This window comes from Ahaetulla prasina, chromosome 6 (genome assembly GCF_028640845.1).
Source record: "Ahaetulla prasina isolate Xishuangbanna chromosome 6, ASM2864084v1, whole genome shotgun sequence".
Classification (NCBI taxonomy): domain Eukaryota; kingdom Metazoa; phylum Chordata; class Lepidosauria; order Squamata; family Colubridae; genus Ahaetulla; species Ahaetulla prasina.
The window spans coordinates 45458677-45481064 of record NC_080544.1 but is presented as its reverse complement, the minus strand read 5'-3'; the positions used below and the strand labels follow the sequence as shown (position 1 = coordinate 45481064).

General features: G+C 40.5%; 1 protein-coding gene across 1 annotated transcript in view; it reads left to right on the top strand.

Moving 5' to 3' along the window:
* Positions 1–269: 269 nt before the first annotated feature.
* Positions 270–22388, top strand: part of GPR26 (G protein-coupled receptor 26) — a 34579-nt gene continuing 12460 nt past the window's right edge. Inside the window, exons 1-2 of the mRNA XM_058188381.1 lie at positions 270–952; positions 21977–22090. Coding sequence (XP_058044364.1) covers positions 285–952; positions 21977–22090 — 782 coding nt within the window. The 5' untranslated portion in view covers positions 270–284. The remainder of the gene's footprint in view (positions 953–21976; positions 22091–22388) is intronic.

Sequence of the window (22388 nt, the reverse complement as noted above, 5' to 3'; positions counted from 1 at the left end):
TCTGGATGATCCACATGGTTCGTTTTTTTAAAAAAATCACCCCCTTTGTAGTTTAATGGGCATTTCCATTGCTTTTTGTGCCTCTCTCTAAAAAGCATTGACGTGGAAAGAAGCAGCAGCAGGGGGTGGAGGGACTGCAGCTCTTCTAAAAATACGGAGGGCATGCAGGAGTGCGAGCAGGCTGGGGAGGAGGAGGAGGAGGGTGTGAGAGTGCCTCACACCATGTTTTCTGGTTGCCAGCTGGGTGCAGTTTTGGAAATGTTCCTCCTGTGAATGGAGGCACCATGAACATTTGGGAAGTGATCCTGGCTTTCTTGATTGTGGTGCTCATCCTTGTATCGTTGCTGTCCAATGTGTTGGTGCTGATCTGCTTTCTGTATAGTGCAGATATCCGCAAGCAAGTCCCGGGATTGTTTATCCTCAACCTGACCTTCTGCAACTTGTTGATGACTGCTTTGAACATGCCTCTCACTCTGGCTGGGATCATTTACAAGAAACCACCTGGAGGAGAACAGCTTTGCCACATAGTGGGGTTTTTAGAGACTTTCTTGACTACCAATTCCATGCTGAGCATGGCAGCTCTCAGCATTGACCGGTGGATAGCAGTGGTATTTCCTCTAAACTACCATTCCAAGATGCGTTACAAAGATGCTGCCCTCATTCTGAGCTACACGTGGTTACACTCAGTATCTTTTCCAATTGTGGCAACTTCTCTTTCTTGGGTAGGATTCCACCACCTTTATGCCTCTTGCACCCTGTACAACAAGAGACTGGAGGACAGGACCCAGTTTATGATTTTCACAGGAATCTTTCATTCCTTTAGCTTTCTCCTCTCTCTCATAGTCTTGTGTTTCACATATCTGAAAGTGCTGAAGGTGGCACGCTTTCACTGTAAAAGGATTGATGTGATTACTATGCAGACCCTTGTGCTCCTTGTGGACATCCATCCCAGGTAAGGAGATGCCTTCATCTTTTACTAACAAGATCACACACTACTAAAAATTCCTATTAGACAAAACTATTGTCTGTCTCTATTTTAAAATGTAGCTCTTCCTTGCTTTTCTTCTTCAGGTTTCTATTCCCAGAAATCTATACCATTTATTGCTAATAATATTTTGAAAATGTGTTAGGGGCATGTGGCAGGCAAAGAAAAGTCATGTAGGAATGTATTTTGAAGGCTGTACTGGAATCTAAAAGTTTACACATGGACACATTTCCTTTAGGGTAGTGCATTTTGACAATTTTGCTAGTGAGTGAATAGATCCATGTCTGTTCATTAATGTTGATCAGTGTTATTCATACATACTGTATGAATAAAATCAAATTGAAATTTCTGATATCCCTTAGGATATATCAGTGGGGAAAATAGCATACTAAATGCCATTCTGGTTTTTTGTGCATTTTGGAATGTCACTGTAAAGTCAATAACTTTCCTTGAAGGAAGGATGCCCAGAGAAATATTTATCCAAAAATAAACACAAGCAATGAACTAGTACAAATACATCAAAAATAGCATTAAGATTCAAATTCATACTGACAAGGAAAGAAAGTAGAGATAAGTGTACTCAAGAGTCCTTAAATCAACCCATATTTTCTATGCATAGTAAGATGAATCTCAAGCTAGAGGTGAAAGAAGAATCATTATGTTAAGAAAGCATAAATAGTAGGAAGATAGAAACAGGAGAATCGAGAATGAGGAAATATAATTAGAAGATCTGTAAAATAGAAAGGAGAAGTGAGAAGGTTCAATGGGAAAACTGATCTAACTATCTTAGCTAGGTTTTGTTCAAAGGAGATGAAGAAACATTTCAAGGGGCAAAGTCACAGAGCAATCTGTTTCATTTACTGAGACTTCAAAGTATTTGTGTATTATGTGTAGATGTGTGTGTGGGGGAGGGATCAACAGAAAACAAGAAACATTATGATGGATAATATAAAAATTGACTGTAAAGATGTCACTGGAAGAAATAAAGATGAATATACTGTCCCAATATGCATTTATCATACATGTATAAATGAAGTAGAAGCAAAAGCAAAACTCTAGTAGCTTGTCATCTCTAATAAGAAAAAATTAAGTTAGGATTATTGAAACTATATTGATATTAATAATATGGAACACAAAGAAAAGATAGATAAGAAAAAGAATAATGAGTAAATCACATTTTTACAATGGTCTCTACTTTCAGGTAATGGTAAGCAGATTTTGAATTCTGAGACCATGCTGTGGGTGTTCTCACAAAATGGCTCCTTGGGTATTTTTCTACTCACAAAATGGTTGTCATCGGGGCATTTGTATATTTCACTCTTAGTTTTAATAGTACTAATTTTTAAACCCAAACTTTATATGATTATATTATGTTTGTTGTACAGGCATTATATTATTGTATTGTTATTCACTACCCTGAGTCACCTTTGGTGAAATATAGATCTAATAAATGAAATAACACAAATAAATAACCAATCAGAAAACACTAATTTATTAGAATATCAATCATCCTAATCCCCTTTCTTACAATGTTCCTAAAGGCCTTGCTCTTTTGTTGGGCAGCTGGGAATACTTAGAACGTAGAGTCAAAGTTGCTATTCTTTCTTATTGTCTAAGATAAAATCGATGAGATCTATTCGTAAAGAAAACTATGCTGAAGTTCTTTATTATTAGTCCAGAATCCCATTTTTAATTTTTTTTTAAATTTACTAAAAAAATAAAAAAATAATGTATCGATCTAGAGGGTCCATACTATGGACTTGGAGGGTTGCCAATGTAAGTCGCCTTATAGGGGAGATGTGTGGTATATAAATTAATTAATTAAAGTGCCTCCTCCCCTCCCAAAAAACCCAGCCCATAGGCTAGCATAAGACAGGAAGTAAGGATATAAGATTACTATGGGAGTTGGTGAGAAATGAGGTTCAGACTAATGTCCCTGACCCATTGCTTGACATCTTAGAACCACTTAAGATCAAGGTACACAAGCTACTAGAAAGTTGTGATTAGATGTCCCAATATACACTTTTATATTTAAAAATAACACAGGACTGTAATTTAGACAATCCTGTATTATTTTTGCAGAGAGTTGAAGCATTCATGGAAGTGCACCCATTCCAATGGCAGCATTCTATAAATCACTATAATTCAGTATCAACTGCGGTACAATTTAAATTAGAAATATAGCTTAATTGGAACACATTTAAATTTCTTTCTTTCAATATTGCTTCCAATCTAACCTAGATTCCTGAGACAACTTTAAGAAGTCTCATATATCACAACAAGCTCAAAGTTGAACCATTTCAAGGTAAATTATTTTGAATGTGTTTTCAGAATAAAATGGAATTTCCATTAAAATGGAATGAAGATTATGTGAATTGGAAACAAGGACTCTATTTTATAGAAGAATTCTAACACAATATGAAACATATAATAGACATTTTGAAACACAAGTAATGCTAAAAATTCCATTTGGTTACAAAAGGAACATGTGTTTCTATGAGGTCAAAGTATTATGGGACATATTCTTTAATAGATGCAGTCTCATCATCAGACACCATTAATTTGAAAGTGGGGGTATTTCTTTCATTTCCAAAGTGATAATGTGATTTTGGACAAATTATAAAGCAGAATATTATGAATCCAGTACAAAACAAGATTTGAAACCAATTACATAAACACCAAAGGTCCCTTTTATTATTATAGTTAGAATAAAAAAAATTGGGTCAGAATATAAGAATACCATATTGGCTTCATTCAGAAATAACAAATATGTACATAAATCTTGGATTCATACATACTTTTCCATTTCTTCCTGACATGCTGCTGAAAGTTGCATCCAAATGCTAAATATGGTAGTGCTCAACTTACGACCACCATTGAGCCCAAAATTTATGTAAGACATTTGAGAATTTTGTCCCAATTTATGATCTTTCTTGTCACAGTTTTTAAGTGAATCACGGCAGATGTTACGTTAGTAAGATAATTGTTAAGTGAAACTGGCTTTCCCATTGACTTTGCTTGTTAGGTCACAAAAGAGGATCACATGACCCTAGGGCACAGCAATGGTCATAAATATGAGTCAGTCGTCAAGCATCTGAATTTTGATCACCTGACCATGGGGATGCTGTAAAGTCATAACTGCAAAAAAAGGTCATAAGTCACTTTTTTCAGTGCCGTAGTAACTTCAGTCACAAAACAGTTGTAAGTCAACAACGCCCTGTAGTGATAGATCACAACAGAGTTGAACCAAACCAGTTCAAAAGCAATAGCTTGGATTTGGTTTGTTTTAATTGATCATAGGCAATGTAAGTGTGATGTCATATTTCAGTGGGCTTAAACTATAACGAAACAGAACTCTTTGAAACTTCTTCTAATATTGCTAGAGGTTTGAGAAGATAAGAAGGAACCCCTAACTATGAAGATCATTACACTGATTTAATCCCTTATTTTCACAGACATAATGATCATATACAAAGACCGCAGCTTTAAACACCAGCTGGAGTTCTCTTATTCATTAAATGATACAATTACTTAGGAGTAACAACTAAGAATGATATGGTTTTATGTCTTCATTTTCTTTCCAGGAATTTTTCTTTTTAGGTTGAAATTTGATATTGAAGTTCACCTTATATTCATCTTAATGTATCAAATCAGATTGGAAACCAGATTTCTTTTGTTTTCAATTAACTTCTTATTAAGAATGATGCACGTCAGTGATAAAAATCAATGCAAGCTAAAAAAAATACAAACAAGGGAATTTTAAAAAGAAAGAAAAAGGAAAGATGAAAAAAGGAAAACAGAAAGAAATGGAAAGACAAAGAAAGAGTAGTAATTTTCTCCTTCATCCCAGCTGGTAAAAGCAATTTTAATAGCTTATAAACATCTCTAAATAAAAATTAATATCTCTTCTCCCCATAGCATATTTATTAGGTAAGGAAAACAAAAACAAAATTGTATGTCAGTCAATGTTTATAGCAAAAGTTCAGTAAGGGTAACCAGGTACAATTATCTTCTTCACAATCTCTCTTATATCCATAACTCAACTCTTAGACAAGAAAAACAAATTTCAAATACTCCATCAATCAATCCTTGTCATCAAAAGGGAAACCAGATTTTCCCATTAAATTAATTTTTTTCCTATGTGCCCTTAAAGAGGATTTGGCTGTTAATTAAGTTGAGAGAAAGTTTAGTATGCAATATGTAATATTTGATTCTATTTGAAAACATGTCTGGGTTGTTTGTGATTAATCAACATTTAAATATAAGTGAATCATTCAGAGGAGAAAGAACCACATTCTAGAAAATATATATACTTAAATGTCAGTGTCAGTCAATTGATTTCAAAGTTACAGTATATATAACTAAGATGACTTCCAGGGACCACAGCTAATTCCAATAACTATTATCAATTGCATTCCTTTGTATTTCTTTTTTCCTTCATACTTTACAATTCATGAGATAAAGCTTCCTCCTGAATGTGATGTTTATTACAGAAATATGGATTATTTGGGCATTTGAAGAAATAGTGCTAAGTAACCAAATCAAAACTTCTGGATTTGCTGTATAGCACATTATAAAGTCACCTACAGGTTTTCTATTAGTGACTAAAAGATGTCAGAATGGCAGCTGTACTATTTATTTTATTTATTTATTTTATTTATTAAATTTTTATACCGCCCTTCTCCCGAAGGACTCAGGGCGGCGTACAGCCAAAGATAAAAAGTTGATATACATATTTTAAGTAGAAAGGGAGAATCTCTGGTGTTTTACACTAGAATGATCAAAGAAGATCTTCCACTAGTTGTAAAAAAAAGTGAAACACCCATGTATCTTTTGAGAATGCTTTAAAACTTCTAATTGGTTAAGTTTTGTTGAAGGGCTTACATAGAAATTGAAACCCTCTAAAGCAGGACTGTTAAACTTCTGGCCCATGGGCCGGATGGGTCGTGCTGGCCACACCCACGCCCAGTTTAGCGAAGGGAAAAAAGCCCCGATACATCACGACACCGCCACGACGATGTGAGTTTGAGACCCCTATGCTGAAGCAAAAGTGTACAAATTCCTATGTGTTGTCTTCACATAGAGCTTATTTTAAAAAAGTTAAATTTTAATTTATCTCAACAACTGACAGTACTTAGCTGACATTAATTAATTTCATAACCTAAGCAGGGCCATCCCTGATCACTACTTGGATGAAGGCTGTGAAATAGAAAATAAATAACAGTATTGGAAAATTGTACCATTGCAATTATTGCTGAGAACGAAACTTAACTTTGATGACATCTTGGCCTTCTAGATAGAATTTTAAAGAAAACACAATATTGAATAATGTTCACATGAGGTTGCAGTATCAGCTGAAGTTTTAAGTGTCTTGAGGATACTTCATTGGCTATGGTTACAAGAAGAATAGTTATTATCTGTGTATTTCATCTGTGAAGCTTAAGCATGTAACTTATATTGATAATTTTAATAATTATATATGAATTAATTACATGAAAAATTACACTCGGGATTCTTTACTCTAATCCTATTCATTTGCCCTTTCTGCTCATTCTTCATTTTCTTTATCTCATTTGTTTTTTAATGTAACTATACAGTACTGAACATGATTTTAATTATAGATTGTCTACCTCCACATAAACACAGTCTTGTAACCTTAGATGCCTCTGACTTAAGGCATTATTGTTTGAATTAACTTCCTCCATCACCGCTTTTTTTGAACTTCATGTTAAGGATGGCAGACAAACAGGTGATTTGCTTTATGTGTATATAATTGCATTCCTAAATTGTATGGATATAAAAATGCACTCCAAATTCAAAGCAAAAGCTCAATTTTACATAAAATTATATGAGTTGATTTTGAAAGGCTGCTCTACCATTAGCATTATTTTGTTTTCCAGTGCTAACTAACAAACTACAAGTTGGCCTGAGCAGTGTGTTCCTGGCTTTCCCACACTCCTAGCTGGCTGGGAAATCTTAATCAAAGCTAAACAAGAAGATTATTTCTGCTAGCTATATGCTGGCATAGATTTCATTTTCCATGGAATGTCTACATTTCTTAAGCACATTTAAATTCCTAATTGCAAGCAATGTGATAACAAAAACTATTAGTGGGAAAACTGATAAAGCAGAAAGCAGTTTATAAAAATAGATGTGTCAAAAAGTTTGAATCATTACTTAGATAAACAAGAGGAGATATTCAAAATTACTCTAAATAAGAGAACTGCATATTACCAGAATTCACACATAAAGAGACTTATGTACATATATAATGTAACTAGTAGAACAAATATATAAATGATGCAGCATGACGTCTCATATTCTGTTTCTCTTTGATCTAATAATAGGAAGGCTGCTTTATTTATATAACAAAATGCATTAATCTTGGAGTTTTATAAACATTCTGAGTAACATATCCTGGGAATAAATTCTACTGAACGTAGAAAACTGCTGTGTAAATCCATTAACTGAGCTATATAACCAGTGAAAGCCTAAGTATTAATACTGTGATATTTAATAAGCTTGAGCTAAAATGCCAACCATCTCATCTTGGTAACCAGTATTTGTTTCTTCAGAGCAAAGTATTTGATTAATACTGTAACCAAATAAAGGAAGAAAGTCTTTTAAAACTGAGATACTTGAGCCTTGGCAAAGCAAAGTTCAATATTTTATTTAATTTTGCATACTGAAAGAAGACTATGACAAATCTCTTTCCTATGGCTGCTAAAGAAAAGTGTTCTTGAAATCACCAGAATTTTTTTTACCAAGTAGTAGCTATGTTTTGCTTCACCCTTAATACCATTATCTGTACATAAATACTCTCATTCTTCGATCACACAAATACCCTATTTTGTTAGTATAGTATTTTAGAATTTTGTGTCCTCTATATTTCTTACTGTCTTTTATCCCTTCAAGAATATGACTACATTTCTTAAAATCCTTCCGCTTTATCCTTCCATCTGCCAACTTCACTTCAACTCATCAAAATCAACATTTTTCCTTTTTGTAAACAGGTTTTGCTGGTATTTGAGACAGCTTAGATATGTGATATTCCACAATAGAATAATTTAATCTAATCTCTATCTAATCTCAAAGGAGACATGGTGGCTCAGGGGTTAGGACACTGAGCTTGTCAATCAAAAGGTTGGCAGTTCAGCAGTTCGAATCCCTAGTGCTGCTGTGTAACGGGATGAGCTCCCATTATTTGTCCCAGCTTCTGCCAACCTAGCAGTTTTGAAAGCATGTAAAAAAAAATGAAAATAGAAAAAATAGGGACCACCTTTGGTGGGAAGGTAACAGTGTTCCATGTGCCTTTGGTGTTGAGTCATGCCGATCACATGACCATAGAGACGTCCTCGGACAGCGCTGGCTCTTCGACTTTGAAACGGAGATGAGCACCGCCCCCTAGAATCGGGAACGACTAGCACGTATGTGCGAGGGGAACCTTTACCTTTACCTATCTAATCTCAGAGCCAATTGTGATGTTCCCTTGTGCTTTCTGCCCTTTATCTGCTTTTTAAAATGACATTTCTAGGTTTTCCCACTTCTAATGGACTCTGGGCCATGAAGAGTAAAAAATATCATTATAATTAAAATAGAATATCCATTTTGGGAGCGCTCCTAAATACCTAGTTGTCATTGGATTTGTAGTGGTATGATAAGAAGCATGTTTCTACAGCAATGATGTTAGTGAAAGATCTGTTCTGCGTCCCAATCATTTATTTATAAGTTGACTTTGTATATAATATACAAATGGATGAAGACTATTGCTTGACATAGTGTAAGCTGCCCTGAGTCTTCGGAGAAGGGTGGGATATAAATGCAAATAAATAAATGCAAATAAATAAATAAATTTATTTTTTTAATGACATTTACTTCACTTATCCTTCCTTTATTTTTTAAGAACTCAAAGCAACATATATATGCTCAATGCTTCCACCTATTCTGCTGAACACAACTTTAAGTGATAAACCCCTTTTGACTTGAATACAGATAGTCCTTGATGTACAACCACAATTGAGCCCGAATTGCGATTACTAAGCAAGACAATTGCTAAATGAGTTTTGCTACATTTTACAACCTTTGTTGCCATAGCTGTTAAGTGAATTACTGTGGCGGTTAAGTTATTAACACTGTCATTAAGTGAATCTGGCTTCCCCATTGACTTTGCTTGTCAGAAAGTTAGAATTATATGACCAAAACACTATCGCCTTCATAAATATAAGCCAAATGCCAATTTTGATCTCATGACCATGGGGTTGCTGCACAGTCTAAGTATGAAAAATGGTCGTAAGTCACTTTGTTCAGTGTCATTCAAACAGTCATTAAATGAGTGGTTGTAAGTCAAGGTCTACCTTGTATTGAGAGATTGCCTTTTGTGGTATGGACCTGCCTGGTAACTTAGAAGACCATCTGAAGATGCCTCCACTGTCAGGAGCTCAGAATGTCAGGGTTCTAAGTAACATCCCCAACAAAAGAAGATTCTGAGGCTTGAAGTTCCTCAAAGTTCCATTTTATTAGAGATGTCATACTGGCACATCTGGGAAAACCCAAATCTGAAAACCTCCAGGTTTTTCCACCCACATGAAAATTCAAATCTCTGCCCAGCATCCACTTGTCCATCATGTGCACCAATCAATGCACCATCCCAACTGGAGACGCCTCCTCGTCACACCGCTCCAGGTGCAGGGCAGGATGTCCTTGACTCCCAGAGAAAGGAATGTAATTATGACTATATATCTCACCAGCTCCATATAATCCCCCCTCCCAGTTTCCCACAGCACTAAATACAGCAGGCCTGAAGGTCCAATGCAAAAGATGGCTTCCAGGCCTGACACAGCTTTTAGCTTCTTACTCTGTGGGAGAGGATGTTCTTCCAAAGAGATGCATCTTCTTCTCTCTTAAATATTTAGAACGATTGCAAAATTGTATCTGTCACCAAGCTCTTTATGTTAATTATTTTATTGTATTTTATTGACCTTGATCATAATTTTTGATTTTTATTATATACTTATATTTGACATTCTTAAACTGTTGTAACTTGCCCTGATTGTTTATTCAAACATAAAGGTAGGAGATACATTTCATTATAGAATAAATCCATAGATGCTCAAAATGGCAGTATGTGACTCCAAAACTACTAGGTGCCATCAAATTATATAACTTTTTAGTGAGACAAAAAGAGATGAAGATGCAGGAAAGGGGCATGCATAAGAGCACAATAATGGTGCTAAGGGGTGTGCATAAGAGCACAATAGTGCCTACTGTTCCTGTCCTATTGTTCCCTTCATTATATCAAATTAATATTATTGATGCATATTTTTACTTATATATTTTCTTCAATTCATGTTGTTTTATCTATGACAATTGTTTGTGTATACTGTTGTGACAAAATACAAAAATAAAAAAAGTATCAGTTGTGATTGAACTCAAGATGTTATATTTAAACTGAACCCATTTAATGATCATATTTGCTTTTCTCCTCTTTTTGCCGTTGTTCCATCTACCCTTTAAGGGCTGGTTCAGTCCTTCGTTGAAAAGAATTAAATAGCCTAGCTATAACTACTATTCCTCTGAAATTTGTATCACAGTCTGACAGAAAATGTTAAGAAATACTATAGCCTAATATAATTTACCATTCTGGTAAGATTGGTACAGCCTGGAAAATTCAGCATTGGTTACATCCAGCCTTTTGATTTTGGTGCTCATATTTTTTACAGTACTGTACTGATTGTATATTGCAAATTTATGACTGGGAGAATTTCCAAAAAAATAATTCCCAAAGGCCCTTTATATCAGGGTGTACTAATTTGGTCTCCCTGATGGCTAAATGCCAAGGCATCGTAGATTAGAAGGGAATGATGTTTTATAAGCACACTAGCTAAAGACATAGCATCCACATGTAGCCTCTACAAAGATTTTATCTTTGTGATAAAATGTCTTATTTATTCTTCTCTTGTGTGAATTTTTAGAATGTTGAAACCCCAACTTTCACTATCCCTATTTTAATCTACTTTAAGCCTTTCCATTAATTCTTCCCATTGACACAGCAAAATTTACAGTACTCCATTCAAAGGACTTAAAATACATAAAAACTCCGTTTAAAAATAGCTATTGAATTAAAACTGTATGTATTGATTTAATGAATAGATTAATTATTCAAATTGGTCTTAAAATAAATCAACAATACCTTATAATCAAAATGGATTCTATTGAGGCTCTTCAATATCTTTGTTCCGATCATTCAGTATTTGAATAGCTTACGGGTGTATAAATTTCTTCAACTTAAACCATAACTTGGAGCTCAAACATTTCCAGAATGGGCAAAATCTTCAAAGATTCAAATATTTTGAATTTGAAATGCTTTGGATAGCTCTAATGTACCTTTTCCTTCCTTCCTTCTTTCCTTCCTTCTCTTTATCTCTATCCTTCATTTTTTCCTTTCCCAATCTAAGTTCCCTGTTCTTTTACCAGCCAACATTCACAAGTTTGTTGATTTCTTCTCAAAGAATAATGATTTTCTGGTAATATGAACAATATTACATCAGGAACATTGTATCCAGACTGCTATATACGATATTTTGAAAGCAATAGCAATGTTAGTTTCACTTAATTATTTATAGCAGATTGACAAAATAGGTGTATAAAAGGGGAACTCATCAAATTTGCAGATGACAGGAAAATCTGTCATCTGGCAGCAATAGTCAACATTTTAGAAGCTAGGCTCAAGATCCAGAAGGATCTTGACAGACTTGAACACAGGCCCTATCCAACAAAATGCAGTCCAGTGGTAGAAAAAGTAAGGTTTTACATTTAGGCAAGAAAAACCAGAAGTACTGGTATAGAATAGGTGGCACTTGGTTCAATAGCAGTGACTGTGAGAGGGATCTAAGAGTCTTAGTGGACAACCACTTAAATATGAGCCAACAATGTGCTGCAGTTGCAGTCCCTTCCAACTCTATTATTCTATTGTTTTGTCAAGTAAATGTTTAATATTTTAGGAAAGGAGCAAATATTCAGGATATTTCTTTAAAACCAATAAAGTTACTATATATTTATTTATTCAACAAATTTATATTTTAAAGAATATCATTGGTCATGCTTCTCATCATATGTAATGTATTAGAATAAAAAGGGCGTTGATCACAGTGATTTAATTGTACTTTTAAAGTTCTATCAAGTCTGATTGACTAGATTACATCTATCTGTAGTTTGATTGATAACATTAATAATTTATTTTTTTCAGTATTGGAAGTGATTAGATATATTGGAGTCCTTGTAACTAACAAGGACTATTTGTACTTGTTGCTTTGATTAACAATTGTTATCATATATATTTAACAAAAGAATTTTTTAAATAACTGCAGAACAGCTTATTTGAATGTATTAACATTAAATGCATATTATGATTGTATGGGCAAATTCAAAATACATTGCGCTCAAGGCAAAATCAGTTATAATTATATCGAGTCTGAGCAATTTATAGTTCACCAGCTGGCTCTTAGCTTACAAGTTATTTATGATATTGCACAATAATTTGATATAAATGCTTGCAGCTTATCTGGACTCCCAGACCAGGATAGTATTTCAGATTTTGTCAGATAACACAACAGGAACAACTAACTATGTTATTATACTGAATTTTTGGCTGAAGGATTGATGCTAAAAGTTCGTTTGCATTTCGTGTGAAGTTTTCCGCTTTCAGTAGTACTAGTGAAATAGGGAAGATCCAGACTGGATTGCAGAATCATGGTTCATCTAAAGTTTTCTGACCTGAAACTGTTAGCCCAAAAAGAAGGTTTCCAGAGCTGTCACTAGAGCCGCATTTAAGAGAAGCTGTCTTTTCCATAAAGTAAAGTCAATTTTTAAAGAGTCCTCTCCTTGTGGAATCCCTCTTTCTAAATATTGTGCTCTCCTAGTCTGCAATCTTACTTGTATATTAGAATTATTACGATGAATATTCAAAAATCAACACATTAACCTTAGTTAAATTTTTGGTATTGGCCTGAATCAATAAGTGCTCAGCAGAGACATCACCCTGCCAACAAAAGTGCGTATAGTCAAGGCTATGGTTTTCCCAGTTGCAATGTATGGCTGTGAAGTTTGGACCATAAGAAAGGCTGAGCGCCAAAGAATTGAGGCCTTTGAACTCTGGTGCTGGAGAAGACTCCTGTGAGTCCTTTGGACTGCAAGGCGAACAAATAAGTCAGTTCTAGAGGAGATCAACCCTGACTGCTCTTTAGAAGGCCAGATCCTGAAGATAAAACTGAAATACTTTGGCCACCTAATGAGAAAGAAGGACTCACTGGAGAAGAGCCTAATGCTGGGAAAGATTGAGGGCAAAAGAAGAAGGGGACGACAGAGAACGAGGTGGCTGGATGGAGTCACTGAAGCAGTAGGCATGAGTTTAAATGGATTCCAGAGGATGGTAGAGGACAGGAAGGCCTGGAGGAATGTTGTCCATGGGGTTGCAATGGGTAGGACACGACTTCGCAACTAACTACAACAAAATATGTTCTATCATTTATTTCAGCTTTGCAGGTCATTGTCAGATTGCTTTTTGTTAACAAAATGTTTTTTAACAGATTGAATCTGTTAATATTATTTAAAATGTCAAACCAAAGGGAGAAATTCTATGGAAATGAAAGCTGCATAGAAAGATCATTTGGATCTTGGTGCTTAGAACTGAAATGGGCAGAGAGAAATATTTTCTTATTCCTATTAAATTTCCTTCCTTCCTTCCTTCCTTCCTTCCTTCCTTCCTTCCTTCCTTCCTTCCTTCCTTCCTTCCTTCCTTCCTTCCTTCCCTAGCCTATCCATCCATCCATCCATCCATCAATCCATCCATCCATCCATCTGATGTGCTATACTTTGAAAACATCCCTTATTTTCTATCACCACCATAAACACCACAAGATATAGATATAGACAGATAGAAGCTTCCATCAACAAACTGACATCTTTGAAGGAATCTATCCACTGCCTTGATGGTTGAGTGAAGTTACAGATGAAACTATTGCAAGGAAAATGTTATAATTTGAAGTAGATTAAAGGTTTATTTTAATATATCCATGTTTTGATTTCTGTATATTATCCGTCTAGAAACCTGCAGTCTTGTTCGTTTTCTGAAGAAAAGCTATGCTTTCAACAAGTTTTGTCTAATATTTCTGAAGCAGTTTAACCCATTGGGATTTGAAATGCTGGAGTAGATTCTAGCACTTTTTATTTCCGTGCACATGCTTATCCACACTGCTTGTTGCCTTGTTGCCAGATTACACCAGCAACAGTTACTGGAAGGTAGAAATGAAAAACATCACCCTGTATTCTACTTATCGTAAAAATGATTTTCAGGTGCATTTTCTTGCCAAGCTTTTAAAAAACCATTTTTCCTTAATGTTGTTCTGAACAGTTCATTCTGTTTTAACTATGGTGCTTTAGTACAACATTAAGTACCTTTCAGGCTAACTCTAAGAGAAAGAAATATGTGCTTGAATGAGTCAATAAGTACTCTGGTTTTTAATGATTTTCTAGAATTTTCTTTTAACTATGGTGTTGCACAGTGGCTACGTTCTTGCTGAACTGCTTCCATGTTTCAAAAAGTCAGCAGAATTCTTTTGAAATTGCTGTTTTACTTTTGTTGACCTAACTAGGTTTTCTTCTCACCAGTCTCCTTAAAAATAACTCCAGAGTTGCGGCATTTCATTGTTTCTTAAGAATATATATTTTTTAAAGGACAAACATGCTGACTTAGAAAATGTTTTTAAAGTGTAATTTAAATAACAATATATTCCTACTAAATTCTGAATTGATAAATTTCTACATTTGAGGCAAAGGTTATAATCATTATGTTACTTCAGCAATACCTAAAAAGTGAGGAATTGGAACTATTAAAGAGCAACAGGGTGACTGGAAATAAATTTTTATTTAATAGTGATTGATGTGCCTGTTTGTACATCCAGCTGATTTCATTTCTGTTGAGGCTTTAACCTGAATATATAAATATATAAACTTAGCATAGAGGGAGAGGCAGATAAACAGTCAGACTTGTGAAAAATATGTCCAGGAAGACCCATCGACCTGAAGTAAAATGTAGGCAATTGTTTTCCTGGAGAAAAGGTAAGAGGGCACAACTGCAGAGGAATTGTCCAATGGGAGGATGTATTTGAATCTTCTGGGAGCTGTTGTAAAAGTTTCTTGGTCTGAATGGGGTTTTCTTGAATTGGTTTACAGGCAGAAAAGCTTAGATGGTCATTGCAGATATGCACATAATTACATAGTCTTGAATTATTGATTGATTGATTTAAGAGACTACACTTGGAATGCTGCATCCAGTTCTTGTCACCATGATATAAAAAAATGTTGAAACTCTAGATAGAATGCAGAGAAGAGCAACAAAGATATTAAGATGAACAATGAACAATTGTTGGAGACTTCTTCTTCTGCGCATGTGCAGGATGGCGGCATTGTAGAATACATGCCGACAGCGGGTCGGGTTTTTTCCCGGCCGGGAAGCCGCGGAGGTGGCTGCTAGGCTGCCCGGACCCACCGCCCCGCAGATTACCTCCCCGACACCCGGACAGAGATCTTTGGGTCTCGCTAGATCCCCGGTTGCCGGGGAACGGGGCTGAAGTGTCGGGCGGCGGATGGCGGATGGCGGCGGCCATCTTGGGTGGGCGCGGCATGGGGCTGCACCCGCCGGGAAGAACGGAGAGCTGTGGTCGAGCTGCCTGGGCTTACCGCCCTGTGGACCATCCTCCTGACAGCCGGATAGAGACCTGTGGGCCCTGTTGGACCCCCGGCTACCAGAAATGGGGCTAAAGTGCCGAGCGAGCAGCGGACGGCGGATGGCGGCGGCCATTTTCGTTGGGCGTGGCATGGGGCAGCGCCCGCTGGGAAGATCGGAGAGCTGTTGCTGAGCTGCCTGGACTTATCGCCCTGTGGACCATTCTCCCGATAGCCGGATGAAGACCTGCGGGCCCTGTTGGACCCCCGGCTGCCAGGAACGGGGCTGAGGTGCCGGGCGGGCGGCGGATGGCGGATGGCGGCGGCCATCTTGGGTGGGCGCGGCATGGGGCTACACCCGCCGGGAAGAACGGAGAGCTGTGGTCGAGCTGCCTGGGCTTACCGCCCTGTGGACCATCCTCCTGACAGCCGGATAGAGACCTGTGGGCCCTGTTGGACCCCCGGCTACCAGAAATGGGGCTAAAGTGCCGAGCGAGCAGCGGACGGCGGATGGCGGCGGCCATTTTCGTTGGGCGTGGCATGGGGCAGCGCCCGCTGGGAAGATCGGAGAGCTGTTGCTGAGCTGCCTGGACTTATCGCCCTGTGGACCATTCTCCCGATAGCCGGATGAAGACCTGCGGGCCCTGTTGGACCCCCGGCTGCCAGGAACGGGGCTGAGGTGCCGGGCGGGCAGCGGTCGGCGGATGGCGGCGGCCATCTTGGCCAGGCGGAGCAGAGCAGCACCCGCTGAGAAGAGCCGGGCCGGATTGTGGTTCGCTGCCAGGCGGCCGCATAGGTCATCAGCGGCCGATTACCCGGCATGGGTGTCACCGGCGGAAGCGTCCAGCGGCAATGATACCAACAGCGGCCTTGATACCATCGGAGGCCACTACTAACGATGATGAACGACGGCGGCCATTTTGGAAGGGCGCGGATTGGCGCGCACTAGAAATGGCCTGGCTGGACCGAGGGTTGCTGCAGCCGGTCGTCAGGACATCGACGACTGAGTGTGGGCCGCTGATTTTTTGGCAGCTCTGCTTAGCAGCACGGATACCAACAACCCAACGATTCACCATCATTGACCGCATTTGTCATCTTTGCGGATGCCTGGACGGTTTGCCGCATTTTTTGAATGGCAGTGTTACCGGCTTGGATACGGACAGCTCTGGCAGGTGGAACTCTGACTTTAGTCGATGGGCGACATTATGGGCAGAATCTATCAGCCCAACTTTTATTTCATCTAATTGTTGCCCTACCGGCCTCCTGGCCGTTGTCTGTGACTGTTCCGGTTTCACCCATTGTCCGCGATACCATCTACTGACTGGGAACTTTTCCTCTCCCCGCTGTTATTTAGATCTTTATGCATGAAATATACGGCTGCCAAACTTCTTCAACTGCGAGGTTCCCCCGCCTCTCAGGAATGGCCACCTGGGTTATCGAGGGCCGGCCTTAACGAGGGGTCTTGGGACCCAGAGAGGTGGCATGCGAGGAAGAAGAATTTATGGGGTTTTGTACATAGGTTTTTTAATAAGGGTTTTTTAAAGGGGGGGAGGGAAGTGACGGGAGGGGGGGAGATCCCGTCGGGGAGGGTTGGTTCAGTCCCAGTCCCAGTTCACGGCGTTTTTTCATCTGGTCCGAGGGAGGGGGGTGAGGGGTACGTTCCAGAATTGGAAGTTGGCTCCATCTGTACGGTAAGTGGGAGGGGCAGATATGGCGGAAGCAAGGGGCCGTATCGTTCGTTGGGAGCACGTGTTCGCTGTTTAAAAGCGATCGCGTGCTCCGGCCCCCCAGTCTTTCCCCGTTCCCCGGAAGGTCAGGATCCTCAGAGCCTGGGCCTCCGGTTGATGTTATGCAATGCCCGGTCCATGGTTAACAAGGCCCCCCTGATTTGCGATCTTATCCAGGGGGAATCCACGGACTTTATGGGCATTATGGAGACCTGGTTGGGTGCAGAAGGGGGGGTGCCCCTAGTTGAACTGTGCCCGCCAGGTTTCCGAGCATTCCATCAACCGAGGGCCCAGGGTAGGGGTGGAGGGGTGGCAGTTGTAATGAAAGAGGGTCTGGAGCCGAGAGAGACCACTGTTCCTCAGATAGCCGGCTGTGAATCCCTTCTTGTGAAGTGGGGCCATAAGAATCAGATGGGTTTGTTGATCGCGTACCTGGCTCCTTGCTACGTGACTACAGCCCTGCCTGAGCTACTGGAGGTGCTTGCCGGGGTGGCTGTTGAGATCCCCAGACTTTTGGTCATGGGTGATTTCAATCTGCCATCAGCTGGCTTGTCATCAACAGTGGTTCAGGAGTTCCAGGCTTCCATGACGGCCTTGGACCTGATTCAAGTAACTGATGGTCCTACCCACACGGGGGGATCCGCGCTGGACCTGATTTATATCTCTGGTCAGTGGTTTAATGATCTGGTAGTAAGAGATTTAGTGACAATACCGGTGTCATGGTCAGATCATTTTCTCCTCCGCCTAGACTTTCAGACCGCTACTCACCACTGCAGGGAGACGGAACCAATGCGTTGGTTCTGTCCCAGGCGCCTGATGGACTCTGAGAGGTTCCAGACGGAGCTTGGGCCGTTCCCTGAGGATCTTACCCACGGCACGACCGAAGAACTAGTCGCGGCCTGGGAACAGGCCGCGGCTGGGGCTTTGGACCGTGTCGTGCCTTTGTGGCCTCTGACCCGGCGCAGATCTCGATTAGCTCCTTGGTTCTCTGAGGAGCTGAGAGAGATGAAACGCCGGAGAAGACGCCTAGAGAGTGCCTGGAGGTCCAGCCGCTCCGAAGCTGATCGGACACTAGTTAGGTCTTTTTCAAAGACCTACCTAGTGGCACTGAGGGTGGCGAGGCGTTCTTACGCCTCCTCCCTCATTGCGTTGGCAGATAACCGCCCGGCCGCCCTGTTTCGGGTGACCCGTTCCCTTCTTCATCAGGGGGGACGGGATGACCCCTTACAGGGACGTGCCGAGGAGTTTAGCGGTTATCTATACGATAAAATCGCTCAGCTTCGGGATAGCTTGGACCAAGATTGCGATGATCCAGATGAGATGACTGAGGCTCGTCTTGTTGATGTGGTTTGGGATGAGTTTGATTCTGTGGCTCCCGAGGACATGGACAGGTTGCTGGGGAGGCTGCATGCCACTACATGTTTACTGGACCCGTGCCCCTCCTGGCTGGTGCTGGCCACTCAGGATGTGACACGAGGCTGGCTCCGGGGTATTATAAATGCTTCTTTGATGGAAGGGGTCTTCCCCGCCACCTTGAAAGAGGCGGTGGTGAGACCCCTACTCAAGAAGCCTTCCCTGGACCCAGCTATTTTGGGTAATTATCGTCCAGTCTCCAACCTTCGCTTTGTGGCAAAGGTTGTAGAGAGTGTGGTGGCACGGCAGTTCCCTCAGTACCTGGAGGAAGCCGTCTATCTAGACCCGTTCCAGTCCGGCTTCCAGCCCGGGTATAGCACGGAGACAGCTTTGGTCGCGTTGGTGGATGACCTCTGGAGGGCCAGGGATAGGGGTCGTTCCTCTGCCCTGGTCCTGTTGGATCTCTCATCGGCTTTTGATACCATCGACCATGGTATCCTGCTGCGCCGGTTGGAGGGGTTGGGAGTTGGAGGCACCGTTTATCGGTGGTTCTCCTCCTACCTCTCCGACCGGTCACAGACGGTGTTGACAGGGGGGCAGAGATTGGCTGCAAGGCGCCACACTTGTGGGGTGCCGCAGGGGTCGATTCTCTCGCCTCTCCTGTTCAACATCTACATGAAGCCGTTGGGCGAGGTCATCAGTGGCTTCGGGGTGAGTTATCATCTGTACGCTGATGATACCCAGCTGTACTTTTCCACCCCAGGCCACCCCAGCAAAGCTGTCGAAGTGCTGTCCCATTGTTTGGAGGCCGTACGGGTCTGGATGGGGAGAAACAGACTCAGACTCAATCCATCCAAGACGGAGTGGCTGTGGATGCCGGCATCCCGGTACAGTCAGCTGCAACCGCGGCTGACTGTTGGGGGCGAGTCACTGGCCCCAACGGAAAGGGTGTGCAACTTGGGCGTTCTCCTGGATGAACGGCTGTCATTTGAAGATCACTTGACGGCCGTCTCCAGGAGAGCTTTTTACCAGGTCCGCCTGGTCCACCAGTTGCGCCCCTTTCTTGACCGGGATGCCTTATGCACGGTCACTCATGCTCTCATCACTTCTCGACTGGATTATTGCAATGCTCTCTACATGGGGCTACCCCTGAAGTGTACCCGGAGACTGCAGTTAGTCCAGAATGCAGCTGCGCGGGTGATTGAGGGAGCACCGCGTTGCTCCCGGGTAACACCACTCCTGCGCAGTCTGCACTGGCTACCTGTGGTCTTCCGGGTGCGCTTCAAGGTTTTGGTTACCACCTTCAAAGCGCTCCATGGCTTAGGGCCCGGGTACTTACGGGACCGCCTGCTGTTTCCACATGCCTCCCACCGACCCGTACGCTCTCACAGAGAGGGTCTTCTCAGGGTGCCGTCCGCCAAGCAATGTCGGCTGGCGGCCCCCAGGGGAAGGTCCTTCTCTGTGGGAGCACCTACTCTCTGGGACGGACTTCCCCCCGGTTTACGCCAATTGCCTGACCTTCGGACCTTCCGCCGGGAACTGAAAACTTATTTATTTATACAAGCGGGACTGGCCTGATTTTTAAATTTTAAATTTAAATTTTAAACTTTTAATGGTAATTTTATTGGGTATTTTTATGGTCAATCGACGGTTTTAATTTGGCCTTTTATTGAATAAGTTTTTTAATTGTTATTTTAATATGTATATTAATTGTTTTAAATGAAGGCTGTACACCGCCCTGAGTCCTTCGGGAGAAGGGCGGTATAGAAGTTTGATAAATAAAATAAAAATAAATAAAATAACTAGGTCCATGTCTAGTGTAACAAAGAGAAGGACTAGGGGAGATATGATTAACAGTCTTCCAGTATGTGAGGGGTTATCACAAAAAAGAAAGGCTCAAGCTATTCCCCAAAGCACTTGATTGCACGAAAAGAGGTAATGGGTAGACTATCATTAAAGAGAGATGCAACCTAGTACTAAGGAGAACTCTCCTGAGGGCAAGAACAATTCATCAATGGAACAGTGTGGGTGTTCTATCAGTGGAGATTTCAAGAAGAGATTGGGTAGACATTTGTCCAGAATTGTATAGGGCAGTGATGGCTAACCTTTTTGCCATTGCATGCCAAAAGCGGGGGAAGCACGGGTGTGTGTGTGTCACACGTGCGTGTGCCCACATCCATAATTATATGCACCCCGCCCCCATACATGCACGCGCGCTCCCCTGCTTTTGGCACGTGATGGCACGGTGGGCTCAGTAAGCCCATTTTTTGCTTTCCTCAGGCTCCAGAGCTTCTCTAGGAGCCTGGGGAGACTCTGAAGTCTGGGGAGAGGAAAAAACGGGCCTTCCGTTCCCACCAGAAGTCGGCAAATGGTCCTTCCAGCCTCCAGAGGTCCTCTGGGGGAGGAGATTGTTTTTGCCCTCCCCAGGTTCCAGAGCCTCTCTAGAGCAAAAAACAGGCCTTCCCTACCCCCCACAGGCCCTCTGGAAGCAGGACACAGCCTGTTTCCCTACTTCTGGTGGGCACAGAAGCTCCCAAAATCACCTGGCCGCATGCCCACCGATATTGCTTCGTGTGCCACCGTGGCATGCATGCCATAGGTTCGCCATCATGGGTATAGGGTCTCCTGCTTGAGCAAAGGGTTGGACTAGAAGACTTCCAAGGTCCCTTCCAACTCTTGTTATAGTCTCTTCTGAATATTTTGTTAGTTCCTTCATTCTTTATTGTCATCTACCTTGGGTTTTTTCTCATTTCACTCCAGAAATGAGAAAACATTTAAGAACACAACTGTATGTTGGCCTTCAGATATTTTGCAGATTGTTTATTGACAATTCTTTTCTGTAAATCTGCAAGGTCCTGAAAGTTAAAAGTGTGCAACCATATATAGATTTTATAGTATATGTATAAACACACATAAATACACACACATAATGTTTCCAACATGAATATAAGCAACATGCGATAAATTAACTTATGTCTACTAATTAAAATCTACAAATAATATGATTTGTTGCAAAGGAAATATTTTATTTACATAACCTTTTGGCAAGAAATATTATGATCCAAAAAAATAATTCTATATAATTTGAATGCCTCTTGGAAAAATGCATATTGAAATGGCTAGAAAAATGTGGAAATGCAACCTCAGTTTATAATTTATGATTTTCCTGTTTGTGTCCAATGCTGCACAGTGTAAGAGAGCGATGTCTAGAAGAGCAAAAGAGACGGAGACAACGAGCAACCAAGAAGATCAGTACATTTATTGGCACTTTTATACTTTGTTTTGCACCGTATGTAATCACAAGGTAAGGTTTATTCCACTTCAGTCCTGTCAAACAAAGATATACCCAATATTCACTTGGCAACATTCTGCTCAAGATTTTTATTTTTCTCTGCACTGACAATTGTTGCCATCTATGGCTTGCATTTTGTTTCTTGCATTACAAATATTCCAATAAATGCTGTGAAGACTGGAATCAGATTCTCACTGAAGAAGATCAGAAAGATTTTAGAATGTTGACCATAAAATACAACAGCTCTTTTATGCTCTATAATACATAAATATGAGTACACATTTATTTGTGTACAGATATTTCAAGCCAT